Source organism: Rhinolophus sinicus, chromosome 1, assembly GCF_057876585.1.
Source record: "Rhinolophus sinicus isolate RSI-liver-muscle chromosome 1, RSI-T2T, whole genome shotgun sequence".
Classification (NCBI taxonomy): Eukaryota; Metazoa; Chordata; class Mammalia; order Chiroptera; family Rhinolophidae; genus Rhinolophus; species Rhinolophus sinicus.
In genome coordinates, this window is record NC_142501.1 from 186,535,384 (window position 1) to 186,548,162 (window position 12,779).

At 39.7% G+C, this 12,779-nt stretch overlaps 1 protein-coding gene across 2 annotated transcripts in view; it reads left to right on the plus strand.

Annotated features, from left to right (window-relative positions):
* Positions 1 to 12,137, plus strand: part of EGF (epidermal growth factor) — an 89,111-nt gene extending 76,974 nt beyond the window's left edge. Inside the window, exons 21-24 of one of the 2 annotated variants that reach the window (XM_019741967.3) lie at positions 2,042 to 2,209; positions 5,555 to 5,672; positions 8,458 to 8,563; positions 11,078 to 12,137. In XM_019741967.3, the coding sequence (XP_019597526.3) occupies positions 2,042 to 2,209; positions 5,555 to 5,672; positions 8,458 to 8,563; positions 11,078 to 11,328 (643 nt within the window). In that variant the 3' untranslated portion in view covers positions 11,329 to 12,137. The remainder of the gene's footprint in view (positions 1 to 2,041; positions 2,210 to 5,554; positions 5,673 to 8,457; positions 8,564 to 11,077) is intronic. The other variant, XM_019741968.3, reaches the window with a different exon arrangement.
* The last annotated feature ends 642 nt before the right edge of the window (positions 12,138 to 12,779 follow it).

Here is a 12,779-nt window from a genome sequence, read left to right on the forward strand (position 1 = left end):
TGTTAGGACTGGAGTCTCCATGCTGAGGACCTTCCCTCGAGGTTCCCTGGATTGGCAATTCTCAGAAGATTCCAAACCTTCTGAACTCAAAAGAGGCCCTCACTCACCCTGGTTTAGCTTTGAACCAACGCACAGCTTCCTGGGCACGTCTTCTCCAGACCACAATCCCACAGCACTGGTGCTGTGAAATGTTTCATGAAAAAAGGGTCGTGTGGTCAAATCATTTTGAAAAAGGCTGCACACTCTAGTGTTCAATTCTTGATTCATGGTACACCACATCATGTGATAAAGGCTTGTTGACCTTTATTTAGTCCGGAATTTATTGAAATTATTGAACCATAGAAACTGAACCATATTTGGCCAGGGAATCTTTTGTTTGGTTTAACAGAAGAACTCATTAATAACCCAAAGAACTAGTAGTATGTGCCCACCCTTATCAATTTGTGAACTCACATAGGCTCTGATTTGCCCACCTGCCTTGGCCTCCAGGACTCTTGCCATGTAGTTGTTATATTCCTCAAGATCCTAAAATCTCTGAGAGGCGTGGCTCATTAATATCCAACAATTTAAAAATGTTCACTAGGCATTGATAGTAAATGTCTATAACCAAAGATAGCTAGCATTAAAACAGTATCCAGAAAATCCTGGAATCACTTGATAGTCTTTTATGCTGCCTGCCTTCAGATCTTTCCATCTCTTGCATGGTCAGTTCTAGAAGAATAACTTTTCAGAGATGCATGTTGCTTAAAACCCTTTTTGGAAGCAGCCCATTGTTGTAGTAAGAACACAGGCTTTGAAATCAGGGAACCATTTGAGCAGAACCTGTCATTCATGAGCTGCATGACCTGGTACAAATTGTGTAACCCCTTTGAGCCTCACTTTTCTCATCTGTAAAATGGGAATATGTCATCGAAAATAAAATGAGTAAAAGTACCCCACACAGTGTCGGACAAATAAATTGCTTAACAAATGCTAGATCCTTCCCCACCTATCTCTGACTCTCCAAAGCTCCTATAAGCAAGTCAAGGTAGAACTATGGCAGAATCTACATCTTCTGGAGTTTCATCTAAAGCTTTTCCCATGCTATCTCTTTCCACCATAGGGACTGGTATCAGTTCTCTGTGTATTCAGTCCTTCAGGTCCATTTGGAGTAAGGTGGGGCCATGAATAAATGGATAGTTAGTTGATCCAGGGCCAAATGGGAGAGATTCCTAACAAGTGAGCATTACAAAATATTTAATAGGATTTTTTAAAAAGATTTATGCTCTTGTGAAGAATTATAAACTACAGTTTTTCTACCCAAGATCCCGATAGTTTCTAGAAGCATGCTTCCCAGTAGATGGCAGCATTGTTTCATTTACTTTCATCTAAAGATTCACACTGTTGGCTGTAGTAATTCTAGTAACAATTTCACTAATGAGGCAGCCGGATGTTTGCCGGTGAATGCCTCTTTTTTCCTTCATTTAGTTTTTCTCCCTTGAAGAAAGTAGGCAGATGCTGAGAGCTTTTCTCTTGGGCCTGTGATGATTTTAAAAAAAGGAAAAGAACAGAAGAAATGTTTCCTCCATAGACTAGGCTTTCTTTTTCACATTATTTTATAGCTTGGTCTCAAGTGAAGGACTCTGCTTTCAAATTCTTCCTTCCTTTGAATTTAGATTTCATTGCAATCTGACCAAACATTTGTTCAAAAACTCTCTTGGCTCTTAGGGCAGAGTTGCTTTGTGTTGGTCTTAAAGGTAGCTCCTCAGGATTTTAGCCTAAGAGTGATTGATCTTTAATCAATGTTCTGCAATGCCTTACAGAGGCAGCATGCAAATAATCCCCCATCAATCCCAGGGCAAACAGACAAAAGGGGAAGTCCATGCAGCATTAACTTGTAAAGCAGATTGCTTTCAGCTGACCTCTAATGGATTTTCCATGTGCTTCCAAAAAGCTGAGTCTGGAAATGCAGAGGTTGAGAAGCGGCTGGATATTGAGTCTGAAACATATAGGCGTTTTTCGCCAGGGCTTACAGCCGACCTCTGTTTGTGTGTTGTCACAGCTGTGTCTTCGGCTACGTTGGAGAGCGATGTCAGCACCGAGACTTGAAATGGTGGGAACTGCGCCATGCTGGCCACGGCCGGCAGTGGAACATCACCGTGGTGGCCGTCTGCATGGTGGGGCTTGTCCTGCTGCTGCTCCTCGGGCTCTGGGGCGCTCACTACTACAGGTGATGCTTTCTTCCCAGTGGCGCTTTCAGCCTCTTTCTAGCCCCTCCCAGGAGAACCCGGCCTCCTTCAGAGGAATTTCTTCTACACCCTTGCTACACGTAAGAAGCGGAGTAACCGTTAAAGAAAACAACAAATGGTGCAGGATTCCTGTGTTCTAAAACATCAATAGTTTTCCTCTTCTTGTTCCATTCCAGTCTTTGTGCACACACCCCTGTAGTGTATGGGGTTGTTATTTAATAATGCATTTTTGTACTCTGCCTTTTTTCTTCACCCACTTACCATCACCTGCTCTTTCCCCATAGCCTGCATAACTGTCATTTTTTTTTCATGATTGCCCTCCATTGGGTTGATTTCCCACAAAGTATTAACGTTTGATCAAGAAAAATCAGTATCTTCCCCAACTTTGAAGGACGTTTCTGGTCCTTGGATTTTGTTGTTTTCAGTAATTTCAAGTTAAAAGTTAGAAACTGTAGAACAATATTTATACATTTATTTTTTTAAAAAATTAACACTACATTAGGGTGAAGGTATAAGCATCACACTGCTCATTTTCCATTTTCTTAAAAAGTAGGACAGCATCCTCCACCCTCCTTAATATTGAAAAACATTTTATGTACTGCGACAGTTTGTGCCGTACAAAATCAGTGAGTCATAACTCTTTGGGGCTGAAAGTAACTTTATTGAATTATCTAATTTGATCTCATCATTTTATGGCCAAAGAACCTAAGACCCACTTAACTAATAGGTTCAATTCTCTGGGAATATATGGAATACCTACCACCATCCGCTGTTAAAAATCCAACCACACTTACTAGTTCTACACAACCACTCGGTGGCAACTGTCTTGTATTATGGAGAACTCAACGTATCATCCAGCATCTAAAACCCTGCTATACCCTAGTGTAGTTATTAAGAGCACAGGCTCTATAATCGTACTGCATAGGTTCAAATCCCAGTTCATGTTTAAATAACATCAGGCATGTCATCTATTATATTCATTAATTTCCTTTGCTATAAAACAGAGACAAGAGTAGTACTAAAAAGTTGTTGGGAGATTAATTGAGTTAATCTAAATAAAGAGTTTAGTGTATGTCTGGCATATAGGACTTTATAGATGCTATCTGTTGTTATTATTATGATTTTCCATGAACTATAGTCTTCCCCCAAAGAGTCACTTGTTCCAAACCTTTTTCCATCTGTAGACACAAGATTCTCAAGCACAACTTGACATTTTAATTCAGAGGTCCATCAGTAACCATTGTATTAATACTTTGTAGCCTGATATTCAATCAATATCTTGGATGTCTGTAGAAAAAATGTTGAATAATCAATGCTTTATCTCATTAGACAGAATGCCAAAAGAAAAGTAAATGCTTGGTAAATAGTGTAGAAAAAAAATGGAACAAGAAACTCAAGTTTATGTGTGCCATAATTATTAAGCATTTTTTTCTTACTCTATGCACTGTGGAATAGTAAGTATGTTTTATGCTCTGTTGATGTTCTTCAGAGCTCTGGATTGAATGCCAAAAGCCAATTGCTGGCTTTTTTGACTTAGAATTCAAAGACCAGCTCAGCTGAAAGATGACTGTAGATTTTATACACAAATAAGTATGTCTTTAGCCTCTGACACTCATATGCATAAAATCAAAATTGATAAGGACTACTTCTTCAAAAAGAAAACTCATCACAATCCTTGTTTTTCTTTTTGCTGAAATGCACCAGAGTTGTGAGGTTCTTTCTGAACAAATCTATGGTTATTTACCGAGCAGTTCTGGTCAGTGGAGCTGCTTACCCCACCACAAATTTTCAGCTGTGACTTTTGACTGCATTTGTACTGTAACTGTATCAATTCTGATAAAATTAAAACTGCCAGTCCAAATATTGCCATGCCACTAAAATATGCCAATAAATACAGCTCTAGCATTGAGTTTTTAAGTTAGGCACGTGAAGTGACTTTTTTTTTAAAGAGATAGAATCATTTAATCCTTTCTTTGTATCAACTCTTCCCTGTTTTGTCTAGATTGTTTGACACTATTTGTCTTGTATATCTCTCAAAAGATTACTGTTTGTGGAATTAAATAATTGTTAAGGTATTGTAATATTATTACTTCATAAATCTAGATTTCTTGGAATGACCCACTAGTTAGAAAATCAAGATGAAATAGTCTGTTACAAACTGCAACTTTGCAACTTTGGAACTGATTATATTAGCCTCTTGCTTCAGTTTTTCCTTGATGCCTTTCATTAAAAATAATAATAACCCACACCATTTCCTGCTATTAGTTATTACATTGAATTCACACCTCCTGGGACAGGGCTTTCACAGCAGCCCCTGCTTCCTATTGCAGCCTACTGGACAGAGGTTTGCTCTCCTAGAGAGAATTGGGCTGCTGTGGGCCCAAGACAGCAGTGCTGTTTTGGAATCTGGCTGGTGATTTTCACCACCATGCTTCCTTCGTTGCCTTCCCTATATGGCTGCTCCGTACATTATGTACCTGTCTCTCTTCCTCTAGAGGCCAACGCTTTGAGCACGGGGATCCCACCTTAATGCTAGATCTCCCTGCCTTTCACTTTTCCCCTCTAGTGCATGACACCATGCGTTATATTGACTTAGTGCTTAATGTTTGTTAAACAAATAAGTATTTGTAAAACTGGATTTGGAGTCAGGAGACCTAGTCTATTTCTTGGTGTGGCAACTGTGTGACAGTATGCTCTTGGGTCTTCCACTCCTTGCGTTCTTGCCTGTAATGCCCGTGAACAGGATTGCAGAGGGCCAGTGGCATTGCGTCATTATAACCCAGCTCCTGGGCTACCCCTGCTAGGTATGCATCTTGGGTGAGTCACTGCCATCTTGCAGCCCCGGGGCTTCACTTGTAAATGTAGCTAATATAGTGTGTGTCACACAATTGCTGTGGTACTGTTTCCATAGACCCTCATCTCCACCAAAGTCTAAATCCATTAGGGTGAGATTTTGTTGTTGTTTTTCCATGGCTCTATCTCCAGTACTAGGACAGTGCCTGGGATATAGTTAGTACTCGATAGATACACCCATGAATGAATGCATGGCTCCCCACTCCCTCACTTGTGTCCCTACCCCACCCGCCTCGCATTTCACCGAACCTTGGGAAAAGTGAAACATTATCTGGAAATTTCTATAGAAAATATGCCTTAAAAAAACCAAACTTATGTTCCTGGTTTTTAAAAATATTTCTTCTCTCCCATGCATTTTAAGTACCTAAATTTCAATAGCAAACATAATTGTCCCTGACCATCACTGAGTGGGTTACTGTTTTCTTTTGTTTTGTTTTGTTTTGAGATTATCTCCCATTTTGTTTTTACTGCAGGACTCATAAGCTACGATCAAAAAATCCAAAGAACCCTTATGAAGAGTCGAGCAGAGATGTGAGCGTTAGCAGGCCTGCAGACAGAGAGGCTGCGATGTCCTCCTGCCCCCAACCTTGGGTAATGTGACCAAAGTACATGAAGCAAGAAATTGGCCTTATATTAATCCCAGTTCGTTTTTTTCTCGTGCTTCACTGACTTCAGAGACACTGAAATCTGTTATAGCTTTCAGCTGGTGTTAATGTTAGTCAACACCACAATAACTGGGGCGGTCCTGGGTGGATGGTGGGGTTAGGGGAACTCTGCCCTAAATTAATGAGGCAGGCTAAAATAGTGCCAAAATATAATGGCACACAACATTTATGGAATCTTTTTTTCTATTATGTAGTTTTTTCTTGTAACTTAGATTTTAATATGTATGTGAAAAGTCTCCCGATTTTCAGGTGATTCCCCTTCAGATGGGTGTCTTAAAAAGCCAAGATTATGCTCCCAATCTTCATATTTCTTTTCTTAGAAACATGTTAAGTCCCTAAACTTCAGCAGCAAAATAGTTGCCAGATTAGCAAATAAAAATACAGGACACCTAGTTAAATTCATACTAATACTGAAAGTTCTAATTTAAATTCAAATTTAACCATGTGTCCTGTATTTTACCAGGCAACCCTGTGTACTCGAGTTCAAAACGCTTCATAGCTCACCCCTTCAGGAATTGGTGCTAGAACACTAGAGGGCAGACTTGGGACAGGCTAAACTCTCTTGAAACTTGGAAGTTTTGTTTCCAGAAACCTGTCGGAGATAACATGACTGGTTCTCTGTGTGCTGTTGGTGTTATTTGTGGGATATATTGTGGGAGAGGCTGGAATATATGGTAGGTCCATGGGGAATTTAAACCTGTGGGCAAACAGGGAGAAGGTTATTAGGGTGAGGTCCTGGATGGGGAAAGGCAACATCATTTCATCCATTCCCCAGCCTCCACTTCACGTGCATTCCCAGAGAATAGCTTTCCTGTAGCTACACTTTTGACTAAGAAGGAATCATCTGTCGCTGCCTGTTATAGGTATTCAGCATATACTTATTTTGGGGTTGAACCTGAATATGGAAATACAATAAACAATGTGAATTCTGGCCTTACCTCCCACCAATCGGCTGTCTAATTTTCAGCAAGTCACTTAATCCTTGTTTCCTCTCAGGACACCAAGGGATTTGGATTAGATGAACTCTAAGATTCCTTCTGTCTCTAGAGATTCCATAAGTGTGTGATTCTGGGTGGGCGTAGCTATAGGATGTCCTCAGTTCTTGGAGGCCTCATGACTTCGTGGACTTCTAAATGATCCACATTGCACTTGCCAGTCTATATGGCATTTCATTCAGGTTTTGGTAGCAGGTTTAATTCCTCTTACTTAAATCTTGGGAGAGAAGAAGACACACAGTCTGCGTGTATCTAGGTTTTTAAAAAAATCAAAAACACTTGCCGCTGTCATGAGCAACTTGTTGGCTCAGAGCTGTGTTCAGCAGACTGGGGCTGCCGAGCTCAGCCCTTCTCATTGTCATAACTGATGCCGACACCAACTGCTACGGCAGACATTAGCGAGAGCAGGAGAGAGCTGAGTACCCAAACTAGGAGGAGAAGCAGCAGAAACAAATCTGGTTCCATCAGCTGCCATCAACATCTCAGCCCAGAATTCAAGGACCTATGTTTTCTTCTGACAGAGAGACACGTGGTTGGAAAATTTGCAGTGCAGAGGACCGCATTTGGACTTAAGCCAAAAATAATGGGCACCTGCCCTTAAACAGTGGGTCATGAATTGATTTTGCAAAATGTTGCTGTAGGGACACCATTAATGAGAAGGAAGGTGATTTGTGCTGTGAAGAAAAAGAAAATGAGAACACGTGTTCAGGGAATCCACCCTTCCATGATCAACGCTCCTCTCCCCAATCGACCCCACTCATCCTTTTCTACACTTCCCTCAAAGAGAAATACGAGCACATTTTTTTCCATTCCCTTTTTCTCATTATATTTCTGAGTTACGGGCTCCTTCCTACCTGGGGTTGCGGAGGGGCGGGAGGGGCGGTAATTTCTGAACCAATGCAGTATGATTAGCCAAAACCTTGGGCAGTCCCTCCTCTGAGTCACTGATGAGCAGGGAAGGACTTCCTCAAACTCCATCCTTTATCCTGGAGCCTGGAGTAAATGCTTTTCTTTCCTTTTATCATTGATTGATTTTAATATCTAATTCATCTGGTGTGAATGTGAGCCAGTGAACTCTGGTCAGCCTGCATTGCCAAGTGCCTGATCAATTGTGGATAATACAAATAACGACAAAAATAACCATTTTGTTGACCAAAAAGAAATGCTGTTTTCTGGGCATGCTTTTAGAATTCCAGTTCCCAAGCTGTTCAACCATGAAAAAGCACTTGGGGGAATCCCTGCAAATAGTAGTTGCATTATTAGTTACTATTACCCACGAATAACTCCAAATTACTCAGAACTCGGCAGCATGTTTAAATGAATCTTATTAACCGAACACACACAAACACATTTGAAAAGCTGGGGCATGTACATAGATGAGATATTGTTTTTCTGGCCTATTGGCAATGCTTACAACACTTAGGGAATTCTTGGATTGCTTAAAGTAACACAGAAGACCCCTGAGATCCATGATCCAGAAGTTGGGATTCTAGAATCAATAGATGGGGCCTGCTTGCTTTAATAGAGAGTAACATAAGGTTGCTAATCGAAAGCTGAATTTTTTATTAGCTAGAGAGACACATTTGACTGGGCCTTTCTCTCAGCTTTTGCCTTCCATAGGGAGAACGTGAAGTTGTAGACTTCATAGATTTCATGTATGTTGAGATAACTTATGAATCGCAACAACGTCCTTTCTCTCCCTTTTATTCTCTGTAGTTTGTGGTTATAAAGGAACATCACAACCTCCAGAATGGGAATCACCCTGTGGCCCTCCAGGACGGTCAGGCAGCAGATGTGGGCCAGTTTTTCTCTCCGCAGCCCGGTAAATGGTTCTTGTTACTGGATCCTGAATGTTTTCCTGAATGTGAAAAGTCTCACCTAGGCACAGAAAAAAATAGTTTAATTGTATAAACTACGTGAGCAGCTGAGCTGTGCTGGAATGCCATTGAGCTTTAGAGAAAGGTATTTGGACCAGATTCCTGTCTTCGTGAGGTTACCATGTTCACTCAAAACTCTGGTCACATAGCAGTCTGCTACATCACTGTGAGCAAGCACACAATGAGTGACTCCTTATTTTGAACTAAGCTGGGTTTTGAGGTCATTTTTGGGGTTTGGATTTATATCGGTAGCTATAGGTATAGTTCCAGGGAAATTGTCAGTGACTCCAAGAAAATGTGTTCCATGTTTTAGTAGGAAAGTTTCCTGTGAATTTAAGTTTATCTGGCAGTTCTCCTAAGGATTGGAGAATATTCAAGTCTTATCAGGGGCTGGCACTCAGCTTGATGCCTGGCCATCTATGCAGTCCAGCCAAGCCACTGCAAGAAGGGCCATAAAATCAATCCAGGTCCTCAGGCTGTTCTGGAACTCAATCTGCCTCAGGTAGAAATGGAGTTAGATATACTTTGACATAATACTTTCGACATAAGTTGCATTATGATGAACCTCTTGGGCTTCGGTCTCAGATGTCACAAGTCATAACTTGGTGAAAAAGGTTGAATATGATTTATATCGTAAGCCTTGAGAAAGGTTCAGAGGAACTTTCAGCCAACAAAAACAGTTCCTCTGCGGGTGAGAGGGGTATTAGTGCACTTGCATTTTCCGATGTTTGCCCTTCAGAGATATGCGTATTACTATACTGTCCCTCTCAGGTTGCCTTGTAGAGAGAATAGAGGCTTCTTATCTTGAAAAACTCACTCTAAATTCACCTCTCATACATATGCTGCCATGTAACCCAAATTCAGTAGAACTCTATTTCCCATTTTGAGGAAGGCCCTGGATATTAAGGTACATTTAAGAATTGAATATTAAAAGTACAATAAATATTATAGTGTTATATATACTGTTACCAGTTTTATTACCTCGATAATGAAACCATTTAGCATTTTCAAAAGTTGCCTGGTTTGTTGTGATTAGTAGCATTATTAGGAAGTACGAGGTCAGACAATTAAGTTCACGAATTTGTTGCAACAATGTTGCTATCCTTTTTTGATATCACAGGGATTATTCATTATGCAATTGTACCAACTGGACACCAACCAAGTTTACTATGTGGAAGTACTGAAAAGGCTATGTGAAAAAGTTAGATGACCTGAACTTTTTGCCAACAATTCATGGGTCTTGCATCACGACAATGCACCAGCTCACATGGCACTGTCTCTGAGGGAGTTTTTAGCCAGTATTGGAACTGCCTCCCTGCTCACCTGATCAGGCCCCCAATGACTTGTTTCTTTACCCAAAGATAAAGGAAATACTGAAAGGAAGACAGTTTGATGACATTTAGGACATCGAGGGTAATACAATGACAGTTCTGATGGCTATTCCAGAAAAAGAGTTCCAAAATTGCTTTGAAAAGTGGAGTAGGCACTGGCTTTAGTGCACAGCTTCCCAAGGGGAGTACTTCGAAGGTGACTGTAGTAAAATTCAGCAATGAGGTGTGTAGCACTTTTTCTAGGATGAGTTCGTGAGCTTAATTGTCAGATCTTATAATGGAATGTCTTATAGTTACATACTGCTTTTTCTTGAAGACCTAAAAATACATAATTCTTTATTATAAAGGTAATCCACTTCAGAGGCACATATAATATAATTTTGCAAGTTAATCAATAGCACAATTATTGGACCAGAGTGTGGTTAAACTCAGAAAAGCTAAGGACTCAGCTGAATACTCAGGAGTAGATTAGAATATCTCTCATTTTGCTCACTCTGCTGCAACCAGTTTGACCCATTCTCTGTGGACCACTCATATAACTGTCTCCCAATATGAGTGATCACATCTCGATCACATCCAGCTGTCTCATAAATGCCTGTGGTGAACGTATACACAGAGATTGGAAGTGGGGAGATACAGTGGAGAATGAGATAAAAAATCAAGATTGGCTCTTAGCCAATTCCTTCTCTGCTCCTGGAAAAACCATTAAAATTCAGGCTGTACTAGTGGTAGGCCTATAGAACCATATTCATTGACCTCAGCCAACATCAATCGGTGCAGGTTAAGTGCAGAGCACCACATGAGGAGTGGAGGACCATGCTAGGGGATAGGAATGTAAGTTTGTTCAAAGCCTAAGCTCTGTTCTCAAGTCATTTTATGGTCCAGATGGGGAGAGAGGACATACACAGAGAAAGCTAAAGAGCAAAGTTGGGTAGTAGAGTCCTTTGAATCATCTTAACCAACCAAGACTGTTTTAATTTTTAAAAAATTGGGACAAGAATGGTTTGGGAATGGGTTCATTTTGTGTCTCGTATTTCAGGCCTGTTCTCCAACCACTATAAGTAGGGTCTCTCTTGTTAGACATTGTGAATGATGTGAATACTGAAATTTCTTTTTTCTTTTGTGTAGGGTCAGTGCAACCAGCATCATGGAGGAAGGAGCCCCAGATGTGTCTGGGCACAGAGCAAAGCTGCTGCAATTCACCACCCAGTGATAATGGCTCTGGTCCCCAGAGAAAGGAGTGTAGCTTTTCTCTCCCCTCCTATGGGGTGAGGCCCATTGTTGTGGGGGTTGAGAAGCCCCATTCTCTTCTGTCAGCTAACCCATTATGGCAACAAATTGCCCTGGATTCACCATACCAAAAGGAAGTGACTCAGTGAAAACTAGAATTAAAAAGGAAGTTAAAGAAGAACAAACTGTATGAAACAAAGAACAAACTTTGTTTCAAAAAGTAGAGGGAAAATACAAATTTTGCCTCCATAATTTCTACAACTAATCACCTGATCAGCATCCTGAAAACAAATATGTATTGTGCTTTTGCTTCTTCCTTCAAGAAGTCCCACTGCAGATTTTCAAGTTAGAGTAACGGAGAGAACCACTGTGTATCTCATTAGAAATCAAATGGGGGAATTGTGCTTTATAAACTGTGTTGTCTTGAATCAGCAATAGCTCCCCCCTTGCTACCCACCCCTCATTCCCAGAAGAAATCTAAGGTTAAAGCAGGCAGTCATACTGGTTTGATCAGTTATAAAATAATTTCTTTTATTTGGACAGAACATTTAGCTCAGTATCATGAAATGGTTAGAATATTAAAATTACTGTATGATACATTGTAGGTATTTAACTTATCATTGGTGTGGTCCATGCTGGTAATTATACAGAATGAATTATGATAAATTAATGAACCTGATTTCTTCAGAATTAGATGGTTTATTTTTTCTATTTTAAAATCTTTAAATGAAAATATTTTAAAAATATTATTCCAAGAGACTTCAGGGTTTCTTAGTCCTTATATCCTTCCCCCCCACAGAAGTTTTTTGCTAATGAAAATGGTAAAATCCCCTTTTATGTGTTTGCACAGAATTTTTACTTATTTTCAAATATGAGATTGTAAACAAGTTGCAGATTTATTTTCATTATGACTAGCAATCAAATCTTCTAATTGAAATAAAATCACCATAAAACATGATCATTTTATTGTATACCTGGTTAAGTCATAAATTACAGTTTATGGGGATGTTAGAGTTGAACCAAAGTGAATCACCAAGCTCGCTATTGTTACTTCTTAAAAAAAAAAAAAAAGAAGAAAGAAAGAAAAAAGAAATCTCTTTAACTTTATAAATTTCACAAGGTGTTCTAAATAAATTTCATTGTTGCAGCCCAGACATTGTTACTACAATTTGCACAACCTAACACAGGCACTGGGGATGGTTCAAGGTTTTGGATTGTTCAGTTCCCTTTGTTCATCTTTTTTTTCATTTCTCTTCAACTCCTTGGACTTTGGTTATACCAGAAGTCAGCGTGAAAAGGAATTGAAGTACATCTCTTCAAGTGGATACTCCTTAGAAATTTTGGTAAAGGTTTGGTGGTGGGGAATATAACCTATATTAGTTAAATATTCAGTATGCCTCTTTTCATCCGTTAATTTAGATATTCCTGTATTCAGTTTTACTTTAATGGACTGTTGATACCCTGGATGATCAGAAGACCCATCTTTTATTTCTGATGAGAGAACTGACCTCAGAAAAACAATAGTCATAGTTTTCCCAATTATGGAAAAATTATATTCCTTAGTGTGAATGTTTTTTCCTTCTTTTAAAAGGGAGGATTT